This window comes from Hyperolius riggenbachi, chromosome 1 (genome assembly GCF_040937935.1).
Source record: "Hyperolius riggenbachi isolate aHypRig1 chromosome 1, aHypRig1.pri, whole genome shotgun sequence".
NCBI classification, from domain to species: Eukaryota; Metazoa; Chordata; class Amphibia; order Anura; family Hyperoliidae; genus Hyperolius; species Hyperolius riggenbachi.
The window spans coordinates 596,789,636-596,812,634 of NC_090646.1; the positions used below are offsets into that span (position 1 = coordinate 596,789,636).

The 22,999-nt window shown below is 43.4% G+C and overlaps 1 protein-coding gene and 1 long non-coding RNA gene across 2 annotated transcripts in view; one reads left to right on the forward strand and one right to left on the reverse strand.

Moving 5' to 3' along the window:
* Positions 1-22,999, reverse strand: part of NDUFS4 (NADH:ubiquinone oxidoreductase subunit S4) — a 197,081-nt gene that overhangs the window by 10,602 nt on the left and 163,480 nt on the right. Inside the window, exon 4 of the mRNA XM_068249424.1 lies at positions 4,013-4,086. Coding sequence (XP_068105525.1) covers positions 4,013-4,086 — 74 coding nt within the window. The remainder of the gene's footprint in view (positions 1-4,012; positions 4,087-22,999) is intronic.
* Positions 8,771-22,999, forward strand: part of LOC137528163 (uncharacterized) — a 53,946-nt gene continuing 39,717 nt past the window's right edge. Inside the window, exon 1 of the long non-coding RNA XR_011023300.1 lies at positions 8,771-8,893. This is a non-coding gene — a long non-coding RNA (uncharacterized lncRNA). The remainder of the gene's footprint in view (positions 8,894-22,999) is intronic.

Consider the following 22,999-nt stretch of genomic DNA (forward strand, 5'->3'; position numbering starts at 1 on the left):
TTAGTGCCACAGCTACACATCAGGCTTTATTCTTACAGCATAGATGTTATTTAGTATATATAAGAGATTCCTGTGTACACATCATATATACAGTCACAATCAGATATGTATATCTGACCTTAAAAATACGGGGACTGCTTTATTGAAGCAGCACAAGTAACTAATTTTGATTGGTTTATTTCATTTTTGAGACTAAGCACAGCTATTACTGAATATATACTGTATATATACATTATTTTTAATGACTTATCTGAGAAATAGAACATTTTATCATATTTTCTATTTTAATTAAAGTTACAAATTCATTAGGAGTCGGTGCATTTTTTCCCGACTCCAGGCACCCAAAATTGCCCAACTCCACGACTCCGACTCCACAGCCCTGTACGTTACTGCGTGGCTTCTGTGGCAATATCGATTGGCCCGGAAGTCATGTTAGTCTATGGCGATGCAGTTCATTACTAGGCCGAATGCTACTCTTGTGGTATTGCCTGAAGGTCTGTTTTGGACGATACGGTGCGGCGGGCTCGACCCACCGGATATGTCAATATGCAGTGTGAAACCAAACATCGGGTTTCCAGAGACCCTAATACACATGGCTGCCAGAAACCTCTCCTTTCACTTGGGACAAATTGCGTAATGTACTTCACCACAACTCTGTGCGATTTGCACTTCGCACATTGTCCCATGGGGGAGGAGAGGCTTGTCCTTGGGAGGTAAGTTAAAAAAAAACCAAAAAAACAGGTAAGCAAAAAAGTTAATGTTTGGTTCGCAATGTTAAGGTTTTGATTAAAAAAGTTCAAAGTTTATTAATGTTAATGAAGTAATTGCTTTGCTGCTTGCTTGTTTTTTGGTATTTTTTTTTTCTCTTTTTCCATCCATTAACCTTCCAGGTGGACCGAGCGAACGACTAACCAGCTGCAGCACTGATAGTGCATCCTGCCAGAACATTGCACGTCTGTCAGGTTACACAAAATCGGTGCATGCAGCGCTGCAGGACGAGAGTTCTCCTCCGCAGTCAAAAAGATACGTTTGCCGAGGCATATGGGCCGAGGAGCGGTGTTGGGGTTTCATATGCTTTGGCAAGCACTTTGTATCAAAAAAGAACTATTGCAATGATTTGTTCATCCACATCGATCGGTGTGTGAATGGATAAATCGGGTTTGCCAGGGCATACGAGCTGGTGGGTTTGGATTTTTGGGGCGGCAGCTCCTATGTCCTGGCAGACGCCTTCCCCTCTTTTTTTTTCCAAATTTTTTTGGCAGATATTTTTTCATCTACATTGATTGATTGATTGTTTGGCGTTCATTGTTCCTTTCAGGCCAGAGTGCATTACCCTTATGCCCAATATAAGGAGTATAGCAGATACTCCTAATACTGGCCATACATGTAATGATTGCAGAGACCCTAAAATGCCAGGACAGACCCCACAAATGATGCCATTTTGGAAAGAGGACACCCCAAAGTATTCCGTTAGGTGCATGGTGAGTTCATAGAATATTTTATTTTTTGTCACAAGTTAACAGAAATTGTGGTTTTTTCACAAAATGTCATTTTCCGCTAACTTGTGACAAAAAATAAAATTTTCTATGAACTCACCATGGCCCTCATGGAATACCTTAGCGTGTATTCTTTCCAAAATGGGGTCATTTGTGGGGTTTGTTAACTGTCCTGGCAAGTGTGTGTGTGGGGGGGTGCTAAATTGTGAGCACCCCTGTAAAGCCTGAAGGTTCTCATTGGACTTTGGGCCCCTTAGCACAGTTAGGGTGCAAAAAAGTGCCACACGTGGTATTGCCGTACTCAGTAGAAGTAGTATAATGTGTTTTGTGGTGTATTTTTACACATACCCATGCTGGGTGGGAGAAATCGCTCTGTAAATGGACAATTGTGTGTAAAAAAAAAATCAAAAGATTGTCATTTACAGAGATATTTCTCCCACCCAGCGTGGGTATGTGTAAAAATACACCCTAAAACACATTATACTACTTCTCCTGAGTACGGCAATACCACATGTGTGACCCCTTTTTGCAGCCTAGGTGCGCTAAGGGGCCCAACGTCCAATGAGCACCTTTAGGCTTCACAGGGGTGCTTACAATTTTGCACCCCCCAAAATGCCAGGACAGTAAATACACCCCACAAATGACCCCATTTTGGAGAGTAGACACTTCAAGGTATTCAGAGAGGGCTATGGTGAGCCCGTGGCAGATTTCATTTCTTTTTTTGTCACAAGTTAGCAGAAATGGAATTTTTTTTTTTGTCACAAAATGTCATTTTCCGTTAACTTGTGACAAAAAATAAAATCTTCTATGAACTCACCATGCCTCTTTGTGAATACTTTGGGATGTCTTCTTTTCAAAATGGGGTCATTTGGGGAGTATTTATACTATCCTGGAATTTTAGCACCTCATGAAACATGACAGGTGCTCAGAAAAGTAAGAGATGCTTTAAAATGGGAAAATTCACTTTTGGCACCATAGTTTGTAAACGCTATAACTTTTACCCAATCCAATAAATATACACTGAATGTTTTTTTTTTTAATTTTTTTTATCAAAGACATGTAGCAGAATAACTTTTGCGCTCAAATGTATAGGAAATTTTACTTTATTTGAAAAATGTCAGCACAGAAAGTTAAAAAAGTCATTTTTTTGACAAAATTCATGTCTTTTTTGATGAATATAATAAAAACTAAAACTCGCAGCAGCAATCAAATAGCACCAAAAGAAAGCTGTATTAGTGACAAGAAAAGGAGGTAAAATTCATTTAGGTGGTAGGTTGTATGACCGAGCAATAAACCGTGAAAGCTGCAGTGGTCTGAATGGAAAAAAAGGCTCTGGTCCTTAAGGGGCGAAAAGACTGTGGTCCTCAAGTGGTTAAAAATGTTTGCTAGGCTGCCATGCTTATTCTCTTCCACTAATAATTTTCACCACCGATCCAGAACAAGAACTGTAGAGCATGTGAGGAGTATTCAAATAAAAAAAAAAAAAAAGTGAGGTATATATACCCTAATAGTGACCAACACAAATTATTGCAGCAAAAACTATCTTCCACTCTAAGGCTTGAGACACACTGCAGAGCGCTTTTTGATCCATTGAAATTGATGCACAATTTTAAAAAAAAAATCCCTATCGCGTCAATTTTCCCGCGATTTTCATGCAAGTCAATGGAAGCATTTAAAAAAACAAAAAACGCTGCGCTGACGGATCAAAAAGCGCTTTGCAGTGTGTTTTAGGCCTAAGCCATTATAAAATGTTCTCTTGTGACTTCTATCTTTTCATATATGATCATTTCAAAGTGACAATCAAGGAGCATTCCTGAGATAGGCTCAAGTTACAGCGGTCCCATATAAGTTGTGACAGATTGTGCAGAGAGGGGAAAGATACCCTTGTATATTGGCAAGTGGAAGGGCTCACACTTGTGTATGTTTTCCCCTCTGAGCAGGACTGTGGAGTGAAAGTATTTGTAGGTACCTGGAGTCCATGTCAGATAATTTTTGTACCGACTCCACAGCCCGGCCTTTGAAGACAGAGGTTTGGAGTGATAGAATTCTCTGATGGAGGAAGCATCAGAAAGGTTCTTGCTTGCTACATACAGCATGGACTGGACACTACGATCAGACCAGGATGTTTGGTGACAACAGAGAGAGGCCCTGGTTTCTCAGAATGGTCCTGAATTGCTACATAGGCCCATAATACCTGGTTGCCCAGTGGATGCTGCAATCGGGTTGGGGTATCAGTAGGTGGCTCAGGGGCCCAGGGGAGGGGGGCCCGGGGGTGGGGGGGTCGGGGCGGATTTTACTGCAAAAAAGGGGACCTAAAGCCGCTTTTTGGTCAGGTGTTTCAGGTTAGGGCCACATTGGAACTAAAATTGGCCCTGGTAGTGGGGGGTGGGGGGGGGGGGGTGAGAAGTAGGATTCTCCCATTCATTACAAATCACGAGAAGATCAAATATAAAAATACATATTAGTCTGGAGTTATGTTTTAAAAGGATAACTAAAGAGTAGTAGTGTTAGCTTACCATTCTTCTCTGCAAAGGCGACTGCTTCTTCTTTAGTGGAAAAGGCGAGAACCATATTGGATAAAGGGTCAGCACTATAAACAGAGAAATAGATGGTCAGCAATGCATTGCCTCGGCACCAACGCTGTGCAGCTTCTTCAGGGTACGGCTATGGGGCTGTTTGTGTTTCATTTGTGTCTGAATAGGTAACTATTTCAGAAGAGGCTGCCTGTGTCTGGCAAACACTCAATGCAAATCAAACGCAGATGTAAACTTCTCAATAACAACTCATTCATAATCAAACGCTGCTTTTAAAGGAGAACTTCATGAAGCATCATTGGAGATGAAATTGCATAGGAATTACATTTGCAATTTATGCCTTTTTATTGGGATATTTTTGTAAATGAAAAGTTTTTGGCTGCTGAAGTTGTAAACACTCTCTCAGGCCAGCTGGCCAACTCACCTACTTGAATGAGTCACAAGATTAGCAATTTTTCTGGGCAACAGTTTTAAGGATATTGATTAAAAAAAAACCAACAGAGCTATGGAGGCTCGAGACAGGTAAAATGGGCGCCGGACATTTTGGCACTGGCATATGTTGTAATGCGAATTAGCGGCGCTCAGAGGGCAATTTGGGCGTCGGCAAAAGACTGAGCCCAAATTAAGAAAAATACAGCAATTCAGCCGCTAGCAATAGCCAAATTGCATCTTACCCCCGAGTCCATAGTAACCTACCCCGCTGGGAAATCTGCATCTAAATTACTTGAACGCCACATTCATGCTGAAGTAAGTCAGTATTTATCTGCAAATTCCTTGCTTGATCAGTTCCAATCTGGCTTCCGGCCAAACCACTCCACAGAAACAGCCCTCACCAAAGTAGCTAATGATCTCCTCACAGCTAAATCCAAAGGCTATTATTCCATACTCATCCTTCTAGATCTGTCATCAGCATTCGACACTGTCGATCACACTCTACTCCTACAGATCCTTTCATCTATAGGAATAAAGGACCTCGCTCTCTCCTGGATATCTTCCTACCTCTCTGGAAGGTCTTTCACTGTTTCTTATTCAGATCAGGCCTCCTCTTCACATTCTCTGTCTGTAGGGGTACCTCAAGGCTCTGTCCTCGGTCCCCTCCTCTTCTCCATCTACATGCACGGCCTTGGTAACTTAATCAGCTCATTTGGTTTCCAATACCACCTATATGCAGATGATACACAACTGTACCTCTCGGCCCCAGACCTTAACTCCCTCCTCACACGGGTTCCCGACTGCCTGTCCGCTATTTCCTCTTTCAATGTCCTCTCGCTTCTTAAAACTTAATATGAATAAAACTGAACTAATAGTCTTTCCACCATCCCTGTCCACCTCTTTGCCTGATATTACAATAAATGTTAACAACACGTCTATAACATCAGTTCCCAAAGCACGATGCTTGGGGGTAATATTTGATTCTTTTCTCTCATTTACTCCTCACATTAACTCCCTAACCAGCTCCTGCCATTTCCAACTGAAAAACATAGCACGCATCCGACCTTTTCTGTCCCATGACACAACCAAAATGTTAGTACATGCTCTTATTATATCTCGATTGTACTATTGCAATATATTGCTTGGTGGACTTCCAACTAACCGACTAGCACCGCTCAATTCTGTACTGAACTCTGCTGCTCGACTTATTCATCTCTCCTCTCGCTCTTCCTCTGCTGACCCTCTCTGTCAAGCTCTTCACTGGCTACCAATTAATGAGAGGATTCAGTTCAAACTCTTAACCCTAACCTACAAAGCTCTCCACAATCTCTCTCCCCTGTACATCTCCTCACTAGTCTCCAGATACCAACCCAACCGCAATCTCAGATCTGCACACCAGCTTCTTCTATCCTCTTCTACAATTACCTCCTCACATTCACGTGTACAAGACTTCTCACGTGCCTCACCCCTCCTCTGGAATGCCCTTCCACAACACATCCGCCACTCTCCCACCTTTGAAATCTTTAAACGCTCCCTCAAAACCCACCTTTTCCGACAAGCATATTCTCTAGCTTAGGCCATGCACCCACTAAATAACCTAATTACGCACTGCCTGTACATATACTGTATACTTCCCCACCTCTTGTTTCCCACCCCATTCCTTTAGATTGTAAGCTCGCAAGGGCAGGGCTCTAACCCTTTAGTGTCATGGAATGTTATTAATTTAATTGCTTGCACTCTGTTAGACATTTATACATTTTAGTCATCATGTTAAATCAAATTGTAATCAGCAGTGCTGTATCTTGTATCAGTGTTCATATTTGATGTATACCATTGTCTGTATCATTATGTATCCCTTGTTTGTTTTCTTACATTGTACAGCGCCACGGAATATGTTGGCGCTTTATAAATAAATAATAATAATAAATCTACAATAGCACCCTGCGCCCAAATTTCCCGGTGCCCTTTTCACATGTATATATGGACGCTGCCATCTTAAAGTGTATCAGAGCTGAAAAATTAAAAAGACTCTATACATACCTGGGGTTTCCTCTAGCCCGATCCTCTAGCTCGGATCGCTCCCACGCCGCCATCCTCCGCTGCCCGCAGCTGCGGGAACCGGTACCTGTCACTGACGTTAGTTGGAGCCAGTCTGATGAAAGAGAAGTGCGCTGTTTGCGTATCTCTACAGGAGCCGCTGGAGAGACATGTAGAGGGCGCACTAATCCTGCATAGCTGGCCGCAATGGACGTCAGTGAGAGAACCCAGTTCCCGAATCTGCGGGCAACAGAGGATGGCGGCGTGGGAGCAATCCGAGCAGATGGGGCTGGAGGAAGCCTCAGGTATGTACAGAATCTTCTCAGCTGAGTCCCTTTAACCTTCGCAGTCTACACAGCTACTGGGTACTCAGCCAGCGGCAATATCTGTAACGGGAGTGCTGCAGCACGCCACTCCCCTATAGATATATAGATTGCAATATACACACACACACACACACACACACACACGGATGTGAAAGTTTGGGCAACCTTCTTAATTGTCATGATTTTCATGTATAAATCGTTGGTTGTTACGATAAAAAATGTCAGTTAAATATACCATATAGGAGACAAGCACAGTGATATTTGAGAAGTGAAATGAAGTTTATTGGATTTACAGAAAGTGTGCAATAATTGTGTAAACAAAATTAGAAAGGTACATTAATTTGGGCCAAGACCAAGAATGCCTCTAACCCCTCTCACTCTGCCCACTCTATCTTCCAACTTCAGGATTCAAATACCGGTCAGGTGTAACAAAATCTTCCAGGCATAGAAACAGCTTTTTCCTCTCCTGTGGTAGCCCTGATGAATGCAGAACCACACTAACTTTAAAACTGCTAGGACTTTATTGCAAACAATTGGAAAATGAATGCTTTAATTCCTAAACTGTCCTTGATCTGTAATTATCTATGGTGTCTATTCTTGTGTCACATTGCAAACTTCTTTGGTGAAATAAAAATCATTCTGATGTGGCTATTTGTGAATAATGTCGAACACTCAAAACATTGGATTGTGTTTACTTGTAGGGCTGCTCAAATCCGGATCTGGGAGATACCTGGATAGTTGCTATCTGGATATCTCCCAGTAAACCTGTGCGGGGTGGGCGAGGGGGTCAATCTTACCTGTCTGACGTCTTCTTCGTCCGTCCCTCGGCGCCTCCCACGATGCTTTCCACGCGCATCACGTGATTACAATCACTTCCTCCTTCAACCCAGAAGGAGGAAGTGTTAGTAATCACGTGACCGCCGCTTGGATCGTCGCATCGTGGGAGGCGCAGAGGGACGGACCAAAGAAGACGTCAGACAGGTAAGATTGACCCCCCCCCAGATAGAACTACCCGGATGTCTCTCGGATTCAGAGGTGTACTTGTATTCAGAGGTGGTCAACGAGAAGCTTGTAGATTAGGTAGATGCAAATTTCATGCAAGGTTATGTATGGTAGGTTGGAATCGAATCAGCTAAAACCACCATGTATTGCACTTAATTGGTCCAATTCCAAGCAGCATAAATTTGTATAAAGTCAACAAAATTTACACAAACAAAATTATTACCATTTCACCAACTCCTCTCTCTACTCATGTTGCATTTAGTACTATACTACATTTGATTGTAGATCAGAAAAAAAAGTGTAAAAAAAATGCGCAAAAAAAGGGAGAAAAACACGTAAAAAAAGGGGGAAATCAGCCTTTTTTACACCGAAAACCTTGGCAGCATAAACAATAGCAGCTAAGCATGGCGGAAGACACAAAACACAGGTACGTAGAGGTACACTCAGTCCAACATAATGGTCTATGGAAAATATGACAACGAGGAATAGAGGGGACAGATCCCGACGAGGCGCCAGGTGTTACCCGGACCTAATGCTGTTGTGTACTCCGTTCATTATTGCCTGAGGAAGCGGGCCTTGCCTGCGAAACGCGTTGCGACTGCCCCCCGGAGCGTACCAATAAATTTAACTTGTTCTAAACACACAGTTTGTTGTGTCTACTTGCTGGAGGTAAGTCCACCACTGCCTCCACAGCAATTTTTAAACCTTTTAAGTATTGGTTTTATTCTTTTGGCGCCTCTGTCCTTGTCAGATCCTGATTGTTGACTCACTTATGTTTATTATAACAGCTTAATAACACTGTTCGTCTTCTGTAACTCTGTTCCCACACTAAAGCAACTTCCATATGTACCATATGGTTTCTGAGTATACAAACTAATTAGAAAATAATTTGTGGTTGAAAGAGAAATTACTTATGGAGAATTTCATTTTTTTCTACAGAAAAGCAGAGCCAATCACTGGCAGAGCAGGACAAAGTCAGCAACCTTTTATCCCATTTGATAAGGTGGTCCTTATAGCTTGACCTGTATATAGCTGATGTTTCTACAATCAGCATATTTTCACAAAGGTACAAATAATATGTAATATATAAAATATATCCCCACTGAAGGTATCCTTACTTTGTCTCAGTGGTGGGGCTTGCCTGAACAAGTCATCCCAAGAGCTGTGCTGGCGGTAGCCTAGATACTGGTAGTGTCTACCTAACCGCACAGGTCAAAGGTGATGTTCCTGACCAAATAGGACAGCCTGGTCCTCCAAGTCCGGGGGTTGGGCAATAGGCTAACAACCTGCTCTCGTAAAATGATAATTGTTAAAGAAACCTTCAGAGAAGCCTCAGAGATCAATACGGGAGATAGCACTGCATAATATGTTGCTGCTTTATAAAGAAATAATTATTGTACTAATCAAACTGTTGCAAATTATAACGTTCTTGTTGACAAGTAACATGTCGGGTCGGTCATGCACCAATCAGTGTCAAAGTGGGTCAGAGCAGGTTCAGTTGTATGGATGGTGACCCTAAAGGCCTATCTGAGGTTAGTATGGGGGGGAAGGGGGGGTGTTAAGACCAGGGTTTGGTCCATTTTCAAACTGTATATATTTGCATAAAACGTACATAAATTTTGAAGTATGTGCAGCCCTACCCATTGTAGTATGGCAGTGCAGGTTGTGTTGTGGCATATAATGCATAGCAACCATAAAACCCCAAAGTCAGTAAGTTCTAATAAAACAAACCAACAAAGGGACGGCCTACATTTGTTTGCAACATGTGAGACATCTCTGGACAGTGTGGTGCCTTCCAGGAAAACACGGAGAGCTGAACAGTGTAGCAATTAGACGATGGGACAGAGTGAGAAATAATTAGATAGGAGCACTCCTGAACCCAGCTTATCAGGCTAACAATTGGAAGAGCTTGTGAGGAATAACTGTCCACAGATATTTTAGGTGGCTTCAGGGAATGGTCACACTGCGAAAAAAGGATATAGTATGAAAACATAAAATAACTTCCCAACAGAAATATCTAAACCCTGAAGGAAAAGGAGGCCCCAAAATAATAAAAGGTTTACATTTTAAAAAGAGAAGTTTTGAATCGGAATGATACCATTTACTGGCCAACTAAAAAGAAAAGGAGTAAGCTTTCTGCTATGAAGCTTTCCTCAGACTTTATTCCTGTACAGGATGTACAGGAAGTCTAAGGGAGGCTTTGCAGCCGAAAGCTTACTCCTTTTCTTCTAAGTTAGCCAATAAATGCTATCAACCAGATTCAAAACTTTTTTTTCCCCTTTTACTGATGGCTAAAGGCTGCCATACACTGGTTGATTGACACCAGATCGACCAGCAGATAGATCCCTCTGTGATCGAATCTGATCAAAGAGGGATCTATTGGCTGCCTACACTGCAAACAGATTTTGAATCGATTTCACTATGAAACCGATTCACAATCTGTGGAGCTGCCGCTGCCCCCCCAGCATACATTACCTGATCCGGCCGACGCGAGTCCCCCGGTCTCCTCTGTCTTCTTCTCCGCTCTGGGCTCCAGCTTCACTTAACTTCCTGTCCGGGGAAGTTTAAACAGTAGTCGGGACAGGAAGAAGCAAAGCCTGCCGGAGCCCAGCGCGGCGGAGGTACAGCGAGGAGTCGCGCCAGCCGGATCAGGTAATGTATTGCCGCTAGCATCGGTCGTCGGACATTCGTACGCCGCTATTGACGCACTCCCGACCTGCCGGAAATCGAGCAAAATGGTCCGTGCGGAGAGATCGACGGGAACGATCGATTTCGGATGGAAATCAATCGTTCCGTCAGCGTTCATGCAACGATTTCACAGCAGATTTGATCACAGTGATCGAATCTGCTGTATATCGGCGGGAAATAGTATAAGTGTATGGGCCCCTTGACATGGTACAATACTACCCCTGCTGCTACTAGTTTAAAAAGAGGTAAGCTTGGCCTGCCTCTGAGAAGCCAGTAACCAAAATAAGGACAAGAAATTGTTGAGAACAATTAAAGGAAAACTGAAGCGAGAGGGATATGGAGGCTGCCATGTTTACGTCCTTTTAAGCAATACCAGTTGCCTGGCAGCCCTGCTGATCCTCTGCCTCTAATACCATTAGCTATAGACCCTGAACAAGCATGCAGCAGATCAGGTGTTTCTGACTTTAAAGTTAGATCTGACAAGACTAGCTGCATGCTTGTTTTTGGTGTTATTCAGATACTACTGCAGAGAAATAGACCAGCAGGGCTGCCAGGCAACTGGTATTGCTTGAAAGGAAATAAATATGTCAGCCTCCGTATACCTCTTACTTCAGTTCACCTTTAATACTAGTTGCCTGGCTGTCCTGCGTATCCTCTGCCTTTAATACTTTCAGCCATAGACCCTGTACAAGCATGAAGCAGATCAGAGGTTTGTGACATTATTGTATTGCATGTAGCGATGGGCTCACGAGTAGTTACCTACTCAAATTTGCGACTGAAATAAGGCTTAATTGCCTCAGCTGTGTGCATGGGAGATGGGGAGGGGGGTTACTTACCCAGAATTCCATCCGCTTCTATGCGTTCCAAGCTTCTTGCACACAGCCTATGGGATGCGTTGCAAGACTCACTGTAGTGACTCATAGAAGCGACGAAGTTCTGGGTAAGTAACACCCCTGCCCCCCCCCCCCCCCCCCCGTCTCCCATGCACACAGCTGAGGCAATTAAGCCTCATTTGAATCTCAAATTCAAATAGCTAACTACTCGTGAGCCCATCGCTGGCTGCATGCTTGTGTGTATTGTTTAAAAGGAAATAAATATGGCAGCCTCCATATCCCTCTTGCTTCAGTTGTCCTTTAAGGCACAGCTCACTTCTTCAGATTCGTGTCAAGTGCCATTTGTGCTGTTACTAGAGAAATTTAGCAAATTAGAAAATACTGCACAGTTTGGTTTAAAGTGAACCTCCAGACTAAAAATCTACTCAGCAGCACTGAAAAGGCTTGGTGTTTCTTTAACAGTTCCACAGCATCAGAACTTTATTTTTCTTACCCAAGCCTAGTTGTTAGCTGCACAGAAGCTAGGCTCCGCCCCATCAAAGAAAATTGCCCGGGCATTTTTTCCCTGACGCTGTGCAAAGCATGATGGGATTTCTAATGTTGTTGTTCTCATTGCCTAGCAGCTGGGAGGGGTGATCAGGACACCGGTCAGTTGGAACTGTGTCTCATGCTACCTGTCACCTCCTTTCAACCAAAAAGATCGCTGCCCTCTTGAAATCACAAGCATTTGCCTGTTCTTTTAAAACAGGGTCGGTAAGAGATTATATTAGGTACCGTATTTTTCGCCGTATAAGACGCTCCGGAATATAAGACGCACCTAGGTTTAGAGGGCAAAAACCAGGGGGAAAAAAAATATACTAAACCTGGTGCGTCTATGTTCCAGGAGCGTCTTGAAGATGTTCTCCCCCAGTTGGTATCCTCCTACGTCCCCTTCTGTCCTCCCAGATGTCCCCAGGTGTTCCTGCTATGTCCCATGTGTCTGTTTCTTCCCCGTGTCCCTACGGTCTCAACCATGTCCCTGCTTTTCTCCCCATGTCCCCGCTACTTGCACGTGTCCCTGCTCGATGTTTGAATAAATACAGTGTAGTGCTGCTGTATCTCCACCATGTCCCTGCTATGTCCCCCACTACTAGCATTTGTCCCTGCATGATGGTAAGTTTATGTGTAGCGTTGCTGCATCCTCCCTGTCCCCCCCCCTCCCGTTGTCAGCCGCGTCCCCCGCTATGTCAGCCGTGTCCCCGCCATGCAAGCCGTGTCCCTGCTATGTCCGCCGTGTCCCTGCTATGTCCGCCGTGTCCCCGTTATGTCCGCCGTGTCTCTGCTATGTTAGCCGTGTCCCTGGCATGCAAGCCGTGTCCCCGCTATGTCCGCCATGTCCCCGCCATGCAAGCCGTGTCCCTGCTATGTCCGCCGTGTCCCCGCTATGTCCGCCATGCAAGCAGTCTCCCCGCTATGTCTGCCATGTCCCCCGCTACTAGAATTTGTCCCTGTATAATGGCAAAGGTGTAAAGTGTAGTGCTGCTGCAGGCTCTTACCTCTCCAGCAGCGCCCGCGGGGATTGCCGACCTCTTCTCTGCCTGACTTCTCGTGCTAGTGACCGCGGCTTGTACTGACGTCAGTACAAGCCGCGGTCACTAGCGCGAGAAGTCAGGTGGAGAAGAGGTCGGCAATCCCCGCGGGCACTGCTGGAGAGGTAAGAGCCTGCAGCAGCACTACACTTTACACCTTTGCCATTATACAGGGACAAATTCTAGTAGCGGGGGAAACAGCAGACATAGCGGGGAGACTGCTTGCATGGCGGACATAGCGGGGACACGGCGGACATAGCAGGGACTCGGCTTGCATGGCGGGGACATGGCGGACATAGCGGGGACACGGCTTGCATGCCAGGGACACAACTGACATAGCGGGGACATGGCGGACATAGCGGGGATGCATCAACTACACTTTACACATCACTTTACCATCACACAGAGACAGATGCTAGTAGCGGGGGACAGAGCAGGCACACAGGCAGGGAATCCCCGAGGTAGCGGCTGGTCGGCGGTTTCTATCGGCGGGTGTTAGGAAGTCGGGGATTCCCTGCCTTTGCCGTATAAGACGCAGGGACTTTTTCTCCTCATTTTTTGGAGAGAAAAAGTGCGTCTTATACGGCGAAAAATACGGTATATATTTTAATTAACATAACTAATGTAACTTAATGACAGTATGTTTGTTTAGGCTGAATTTCCTCTTCCTCTAAGGATAGGAAATTGTCCCAGACTGCATGAAGAAGATGAACAAATAGACTATGAAGCTAAACTTAAAGAGACTACATAAGTGTACAATATATATATGTGTGTGTGTGTGTGTGTATGAAAACAGACTTTTTTTTAAACCACATCACAGAAACTATGTTCTGTGTCCTGACATGAGTAGTTCGCATGTAGTAGAAAGACATGTACTCCAAATGTTCCAACATCCTAAATCCATAGTCATTCTGATGTTTATAATCATTGTCAAATGCCCTGATCTGTAGACTCTGCTTCCATCTAAACTATTCTTGGAAACAGGGGGGTAGTGTTGGACTGTGGTATGCAGTGAATAACACCAGTGATCAAGCTCTGCTACACAATCAAAATATTACCTACTGTGACATACGCAAAATATGCAAAAAATAAAACAAAATATTTGTGGATATGTGAAAGAAACTATCTCAATTTTTTGAGGTATTGTTTGTATCTGCTGGTTTCATGCAAGTCTGAGCCAAGGTCCCTTTAACCATTTCCCACTCCTCAAATGAAACCCAGCAATTTTTCTTTGCTCAAAAAGATTTAAAGCATATATATACTACCACCATTTTTTTTTACTAGAACAGCATTTAACTAGTTAAACACAGGACTTACAAGCTCAGTGTAGAGAAACCTGGACACATCCGAACTGGAGATAATGTTATCTTGTGTTTACTTAATTGTATCAAGTGAGGAATGTGACATTCTCTGACTGTGCAGACTCTCCTGAACACAGACAGACAACCAGAAACCATTTCTGCCTTCAATACAAGATGAATAAAACCAGTTATGCATAAAATGCAAAGTCAGCTCTCAGAGCAAAAAAATGTACTTTGGGAACTTGTAATTTCTAAATGAATAATAATACTTATGCACAAAGGCAAATATGATAACCATATGGCATATAAAAAGTAGGAAAAAGTGTTTTTATTGAATATTATGTCAGGGTTTTATACCGCTTTAAAATGGGTGTAGCACGTGACTGCTTGAGCATTTTAGCAAAATGGATGTTTATTAAATGTCCTATTTGCACTAATTAGTGCAAATATAGAACATTTTTAAAATGTCGATTTTGCAGGAAGTGGTTAAAAAGTACTCAAGGTGACAAGATAAGAGACATATCTCTACAGTGCCAAACATACAAATAACTAGGCTGAGTTCCTCTCTTCTTTTTCGGTCTGAAAGGTGTTAAACTTTCAGTCATGCAAGTGACATTTTCTCAACAGTCAGGACCCGGACAGACTACAGCGGTACCCCTTGGCTGTTAAGGAATTACAGCCATAAAACTCTTGCCTGGAAGAGAACCGCTTCTGAGCAGAGGATAGATAAAAAAAAGGCCAATAGTTCATATATTTTAGCTTCTGGGACACTGAAAGACTAACTGTCATGAGACAATAAAACATTAAACCTATTTTTTTAGATTTTACAAAGAAAATAAAACTCTGGCATTCTAAAAAAATACAAACGCTTTTTTTTTTTTAGGAGTAGCAGGATAGATATTGTTTATCCCATCAGTTAATTTTTTTTTTTACAACGGATGCACTTTAATTTTTACCTGCTAAAACCTCTGTTTACTTTGAAATCCACATAACAGAGTTGAAGCAGGGCAAAAGCAGCTTGCTACAGGCACAACATACTGATCAGTCCATCTCCTCTTCACTGTCGTAGGGATAGTAAAAATTGGCACCATTTTCTCATAAAGTATCTTTTAGGCTCTCATTTGTTTATTATTGTAGTTTGATTAGTTGATGGCAGAAACGTTTCTTAACCTCGCCAATGTAATCTTCAGCATTCTGTCATGCTGATGTTAATTTTACGGATTTGGGAATTTTGGAAGTTGCATAATAAATAAAAAAAAGAAATGAATAAAGCACTTCTAGAAGACTTACGAATGTAAATGAATCCTAGTAATCTCATAAAAGAAAGGCTTGTTTACATTTTACTTTACTTAATGCAAACTTGAACTGAAAAGAAACTGATGAGATAAACAATGTTATCTACAGTTCTACCCCTAAATAGGACTTTCCTGGAATCCCACAGTCTTAGGGCCGGTTCAGACGGGCGGCTTCCAGCTTCTCCTCTCGTCTGGCGACGTCTCGTTCGGGGGCTTTTCTGCAGCGTCCGTCGCGTCTGCGGGTTTTGTCTCCGCAGGTGACATGAAGATGGGGCCGAGAATCAACCCTAGAAGCTGCATGTAGCGTCCAGGGTCGCATGAAACGGCTGGGAAATCGGAACGCCGCGTTTGCGCAATCGACGGTAATTGCACGATGTTAAACACTCCCATTCACTTGAATAGGAACGTTTAACCGATGAGTCCCGAACGCTTGGCGGTAAACGCTGTCAAGCGTCAATCTGAACCGGCCCTTATTTTGTTCTTAAAAGCCAACACTTAAGCCATAAATTGTTATTGTATCAGGGGAATTAGTGATATACAGCTCCCATTTTAAACGGTTGACTTTTTTAATCTATTCCCTGCACTCAGAAGTGTTTTAGTGGAAAAGTTTCACAGGTGTATTCGATATCCTTAACCCTCTGGGCGATACAATTATATCGCCCAAGAGGTGGCGCAGCACTATTTTTTAATTTTTTTTATTTTTTAAATCATGTAGCGAGCCCAGGGCTCGCTACATGATAGCCGCAGCGCAGCGGCATCCCCCCACCCACTCCGATCGCCTTCGGCGATCAGAGTAAGCAGGAAATCCCGTTCAGAACGGGATTTCCTGCTGGGCTTCCCTGGTCGCCATGGCGACGGGGCGGGATGACGTCACCGACGTCATGGACGTCGTGACGTCATAGGGAGTTCCGATCCACCCCTCAGCGCTGCCTGGCACTGATTGGCCAGGCTGCGCAAGGGGTTGGGGAGGGGGGGGGCTGCGCGGAACGGCGGGTAGCGGCGGATCGGCGGCGAGCGGCGGCGATCGGAAGTTACACGCAGCTAGCAAAGTGCTAGCTGCGTGTAACAAAAAAAAAATTATGCAAATCGGCCCAGCGGGGCCTGAGAAATCCTCCTGCGCGACATACCCCGAGCTCAGCTCGGGATTATCGCTCAGGAGGTTAAAGGACAATTGATGTGAGAGGAATATAGGCTGCTATATTTTTTTCCTTTATTTCCTCAGTAGTAGTCCAGGTGACAGACGTACTCAGGCACCTCCGGAAACTAAATCCTGGGAAAGCCTCTGGCACAGACGGCGTGTCATCCATGTGCCTGAGATCCTGCGCTAGCCCCGGTACTGACCTCCATTTTTCAGAATTCCCTGTCGGCTCGCAAAGTACCCTCCTGCTTTAAAAGGTCCACCATCATACCAGTACCCAAAAAAACAGGTGTCACGGATCTCAACAACTGCAGACCCGTGGCCCTTACCTCAACTGTCATGAAGATCTTTGAAAAACGAGTCCTCACCCATTTGAAAAACTCCACCAACGCTCTCCTAGATCCACTTCAATTTGCATACAGGGCAAACAGGTCCATAGAGGATACCATCAACATCAGTCTGGCATACATTATGGAACATCTGGACAGACCCAAAACCTACGCCAGGATCCTTTTCCTGGACTTTAGCTCTGCTTTCAATATGATGATCTGCCCGATCATCCTGTATAATAACTTAGCGCAACTAGGGCTTGACGAAAATCTCTGCACCTGGATCAAGGACTTCCTCACAAACAGGACACACCAGGTCAAACTTGGCAGCTGCCTCTTCCAAATGAGGACCACAAATACTGCCCCCCCCCCCCAAGGCTGTGTACTGTCTCCGATCCTGTTTTCCCTGTACACAAACAGATGTACCTCGACTGCTGACTGCGTTAAGGTAATTGCATTTGCAGACGACACCACCATCCTTGGTCTCATCAGTGAGGAGGGACGAACGCACCTACCGCAGCGAGATCGAGCGAATCTGCAACTGGTGTAAGGACAACATGTTTGTCCTAAACGCTGCAAAGACTGTCGAGTTGGTTATCGACTTCAGGAAATGACCCCCACCCCCCCCAGCCCAGTATTCATCAAAGGCACTGAAGTCACCAAAGTATCAAGCGTTCGGTTTATGGGCACTACCATCACCAACGACTTGAGATGGAGTGAAAATACCACTAAATGCCAAAAGAAGGCGCAGCAACGACTGTTCTTCCTAAGACAACTCAGGAAGTTTGGTATGCCGCAGGAACTGTTATCAAGCTTCTACACTGCCACCATCGAGTCAATCCTGTGCTCATCTATCATTGTGTGGTATGGTGAAGCCACCGGGAGCGGTACAGACTGCAAAGAGTAATCAATACAGCGGAAAGAGTCATTGGTTTCCCCCCTGCCACCTCTGGACCTCCTCCATGCATCCAGACTGAGAACAAGGGCTTACAGGACCACGAATGACCGGCACCATCCCTGCAGCCGCTTCTTCAACCGCCTGCGCTCTGACCACCGTTGCAGGGCTATTTCCAACAAAACCTCCAGGCACAGGAACTCCTTTTTCCCCCAAGCAGTGCGCCTTCTGAACTAAAGTCTCACACACAGAAAAACGAAATAGCACATCTGTGACCCAGGCCTAAATAAATATGTACTTATTCTGTGGTTTACCACAGGTAGTTTTTGCACTAAAATACCTTAAATTCCTTTGACTGCACATGTTTTTTGCACTATCTTGTTTAATGTCTTTGTCTGCTTGTCACTGCATGCTTTGCACTACTATGTTTCAAATGCCGCTATGCTCTATGCCGATGTGTACCACAAACAATTCCGGGTGTGGCAACTGCTGCACTTGGTGAAAAATGAAAATCTGATTCTTTAAGCAATACCAGTTACCTGGCTGTCCTGCTGATTTTCTGCCTCTAATGCTTTTAGCCATAGTCCCTGAACAAGCATGCAGCAGATCAGGCATTTGACATTGTCAGATCTGACAAGATTAGCTGCAAGCCTTTTTCTGGTGTGATTCACACTACAAATCGCAAGCAAAATTGCAAGCACTTTTGTGAACAATTTTGTGAGCAATTCCTGTCATTTTTAGAGTGATTTGCATTTTTTGCAATTTGTGATTTTGTGTGTGCAAACAAACAGGAAGGGCACTCTGACCCGAGAATAAACGTCTTTTATAGCAAATTTACGTGAAAAATGCTCACAAAATTGCTGTTCAGAGTGCTTTTAAAATTATTTGCAATTTTTCCTATACTTTGCATCAAAGCTCAATCGCCCAGAAAATGATGCAGGACTCCTGTTTGCGATTGTAAAAAAATAGAATAAAAAAAAAAAATGAGTCACTCATGTAGGATTCCTTCACACAAGTGCTTTTACATAACGATTAAAAAAAAAAACCCTCTAACCGCTCATAGTGTGAACCAGCCCTTAGGCCTATAACCCACTAGCAGCGTTTATCTAAGTGCTTGTTATTTGAAATGCTTTTGCTTATGCAATGCTATGTTTGTGATCCCACTTGACGGATGTTTTTTTTTTTTTTTTTTAAATCACCCATAGCATTACATTATCAAGAGCTTTACAGATCACTATCACTTAGAAAAGGCTGCCCATGCCCACTTAGGTCTCTCTGGACGGATATATCCATCCAGATAGCCTGCCCTGCTGCACCTGCGCCGGGTGCGCGACAGTGCACTCCCGCCGCCTTTCATTAGCCCCGAAATCAATGAATGGGAACATTGTTCCCATTCATTGATCTAAGTCCCGGCAGAAAAACCGACGGCCTCTCAGAGGCCACGGTCTTTCTGGGCAAAAAAAAAGAGTTTCCATCCCCTTTATGGTTCCTGGAAGCGAGAGCGTTTGCTTCCAGGACAAAAATTATGTTTTTCACTGTGGCCAAATAGTAAAACTACATTTGCATACATTTTTTGGTAAATAAAAACATTACATTTAAAATTAACTGTTTACCTCCCACACCCAAAAATTACCCAAATAAAATTTTTTAATAAAAAAAAATATTTTTTTTAATTATAAGCTTGTAAATAGTGATGGACGCAAATTGAAAAAAAATGCACCTTTATTTCTAAATAAAATATTGGCGTCAATACGTTGTGATAGGGACATAATTTAACCTCCCTGGCGGTAAGCCCGAGCTGAGCTCGGGCTATGCCGCCGAGAGGCACCGCTCAGGCCCCGCTGGGCCGATTTGCATAATTTTTTTTTGTTACACGCAGCTAGCACTTTGCTAGCTGCGTGTAACCTCCGATCGCCGCCGCTACCCGCCGATCCGCCGCTATACCCGTCGCCTTAGCCGCCCCCCCCCCCAGACCCTGTGCGCTGCCTGGCCAATCAGTGCCAGGCAGCGCTGTGGGGTGGATCGGATTCCCCTTTGACGTCACGACGTTGCCATGGCGACGGGGAAGCCCTCCAAGAGATCCCGTTCTTTGAACGGGATCTCTTGATCTCCGTTCGCCGGAGGCGATCGGAGGGGCTGGGGGGATGCCGCTCAGCAGCGGCTATCATGTAGCGAGACATTGTCTTGCTACATGAAAAAAAAAAAAATTGAAAAAAAGGTATTTGCTGCCCCCTGGCGGATTTTAACAAACCGCCAGGGAGGTTAAACGGTGTAATAACCGGGACAAATGGGCAAATAAGATACATGGGTTTTAATTACGGTAGGATGTATTAATTTCAAACTATAATTGCCAAAAACTGAGAAATTATATATTTTTTTCCATTTCTTTATTAATCTTCCTGTTAAAATGGATTTAGAATAAAATAATTCTTAGCAAAATGTACCACCCTAAGAAAGCCTAAATGGTGGTGGAAAAAACAAGATATTGATCATTTAAGTGTGATAAGTAGTGATAAAGTTATTGTCGAATGAATGGGAGGTGAAAGTTGCTCGGATGCATAAGGTAAAACAACACTGTAGGCTGAAGTGGTTAATGTAGGCTTGGGACTGTACATACAGTTGTGTTCAAAATTATTCAACCCCCAATAAAATTTAGTGTTTTGGCCAGTTTGACATTGATTTTGATAATTTCAGTCATCTTGTTTAGATTTAAATCAAAGAGGCACTTGTAAGTCAGACAAATATAACATAACATACTCATACTGTGCTGCATGATCTGGTCTTTCTTGAATTCCTGTATTGTCATATTGCTGTATGTCACCCCTATATATTGTCTGTAACCTAAATTAATGTGTAATATGTTGGCGCTTTATAAATACAATAAATAATAATAATAATAATAATAATAATAACATTTATAATGAATTAACCACAAATGTCTTTTCTGTGCTCACATCCTTATCAGTTTTATTCAACCCCCAAGTGACATTCATTCTTAGTACTTCGTACAATATCCTTTCCAGTAATAACAGATTTTAAACGTGAAGAATAGCTTGACACAAGTGTCTTGCAGCGATCTACGGGTAACTTAGCCCATTCTTCATTGGCAAAAGCCTCCAGTTCAGTCACATTCTTAGGCTTGCGCGCTGCAACTGCTTTCTTTAAGTCCCACCAGAGGTTCTCAATCGGATTTAAGTCTGGTGATTGCGATGGCCTCTCCAAAATGTTCCAGCCTTTAATCTGCAACCATGCTCTAGTGGACTTGGAGGTATGCTTGGGATCATTGTCCTGTTGAAAGGTCCAACGTCTCCCAAGCCTCAGGTTTATGATGGACTGCATCACATTTTCATCCAATGTCTCCTGGTACTGAAGAGAATTCATGGTACTTTGACACACTGAAGCTTCCCTGTACCTGCAGAAGCACCCGCATGTGACAAATCTTTTTTCAGTTACTCAGCAGTCCCACAGGGACTTTTCTCCACTTTGCGTTTGAGGTAGCGCACAGCAGTCGAAGTCACCACCTTCTTTCTGCCACAACCAGGTAGCGTTTCAACAGTGCCCTTTGCCTTGAATTTGTGAATGATGCTTCCTATGGTATCTCTTGGTATGTTTAACATCTTTGCAATCTTCTTATAGCCATTGCCCTTCCTGTGAAGAGAAATCACCTCTTCTCTTGTCTTCCTGGACCATTCTCTTGAGTTCACCACGTTTGTAAACACACCAGTAAATGTCTAGAAGGAGCTGAGTATCACAGTCATTTTAAATCTGCCTAATTGGTGCTTATTATGCTTGATTGCTGCTCGTTAACATCTACAGGAGGTTTCAATACCTGATCGAAAACACTTGAATGAACCTCTGTTCTTAAGAGTGGTAGTCTTTAAGGGGTTGAATTATTGTGTCAATTAAGAAATCACAAAAAAAACATGTAATACTGTATTACAAAAACAATTGATGTCATTTTAGTTGCATTTGGTTCTATAAAAAGTCTTTGTAAGATTTCATTCTGAACACAATTGCAAATGTACACTAAATTCCCTGAAACCCTTTACAGCATTGGGGGTTAAATCATTTTGAACACAACTGTATACCTTATCTCATCATGTCAAGCTAGGCACCCTTTAAAGGGCAACTTAAGTGAGAGGATTATGGATGCCTCCATATTTATTTCCTTTTAAGCAATACCAGTTCTCTGGCTATCCTGTTGATCCTCTGCCTCTAATGCATATAGCCATAGCCCCTGAACAAGCATATATAAGCATTATTGTATTTCTGCATGCTTGTGCCTAATGTTATGCAAACACTACTGCAGCCAAATAGATCAGCAACGCTGCCAGGCAACTGGTATTGTTTAAAAGAAAATAAATAAAGCGCCTCCATATTTTTCTCACTTCAGGCATCATTTAAAGTAAGAGTATACTCCCAGACAATAACAGAACATCTGAAAGCATTCCCAAGCATTGCATTTGTGTAACATCTGAAAGCATTCCCAAGCATTGCATTTGTGTAAAAAAATTATTTTCACTGTAGAGGGCAGTACAGGCTGGTTTATATCTGGTTAAACTACAAATGTAATCACTGCTGTCCTGGAGACACTCTCTTGCCTCTCACCGCTCTGCTCCCTTTCTCTGCTGAACAGACACATCGCCCTGGCAACAACTGAGTCACTTCATCAGAAAAAGAGGAGGGGGCAGAGTGAAGATACAGGGAGAGATTCTTCCAGGCATTGATTATATTTGCTGATTAGCCAGAGATAAGCAAACCTGCACTGCGCTCTGCTGTGAAAGTAAATGTTTTTACACACAGGGAATGCTTTCAAATGTTCTTTTATGTACCTAAGAGTATTTACTGAAATTTTAGTTTTTGCAGTGTAATCCCACATTAAGTTGTTTAAACCACTTGCCATGATGGCAGTATATCTACGCCCCTAGAGACTTCACTTACTGTCCCAGGGGTGTAGATACTTGTCTTCCGTTTTGTCGCAGGAGCTAATGATCAGCTTCTACTCAGCCACCATTGAGTCTGTCCTTTGCTCCTCCATCATTGTCTGCTACTCCGGGGCTAACGCAAGGGACAAGCACAAACTACAGAGGGTAATCAGCGCTGCTGAGAAGATTATAGGATCACC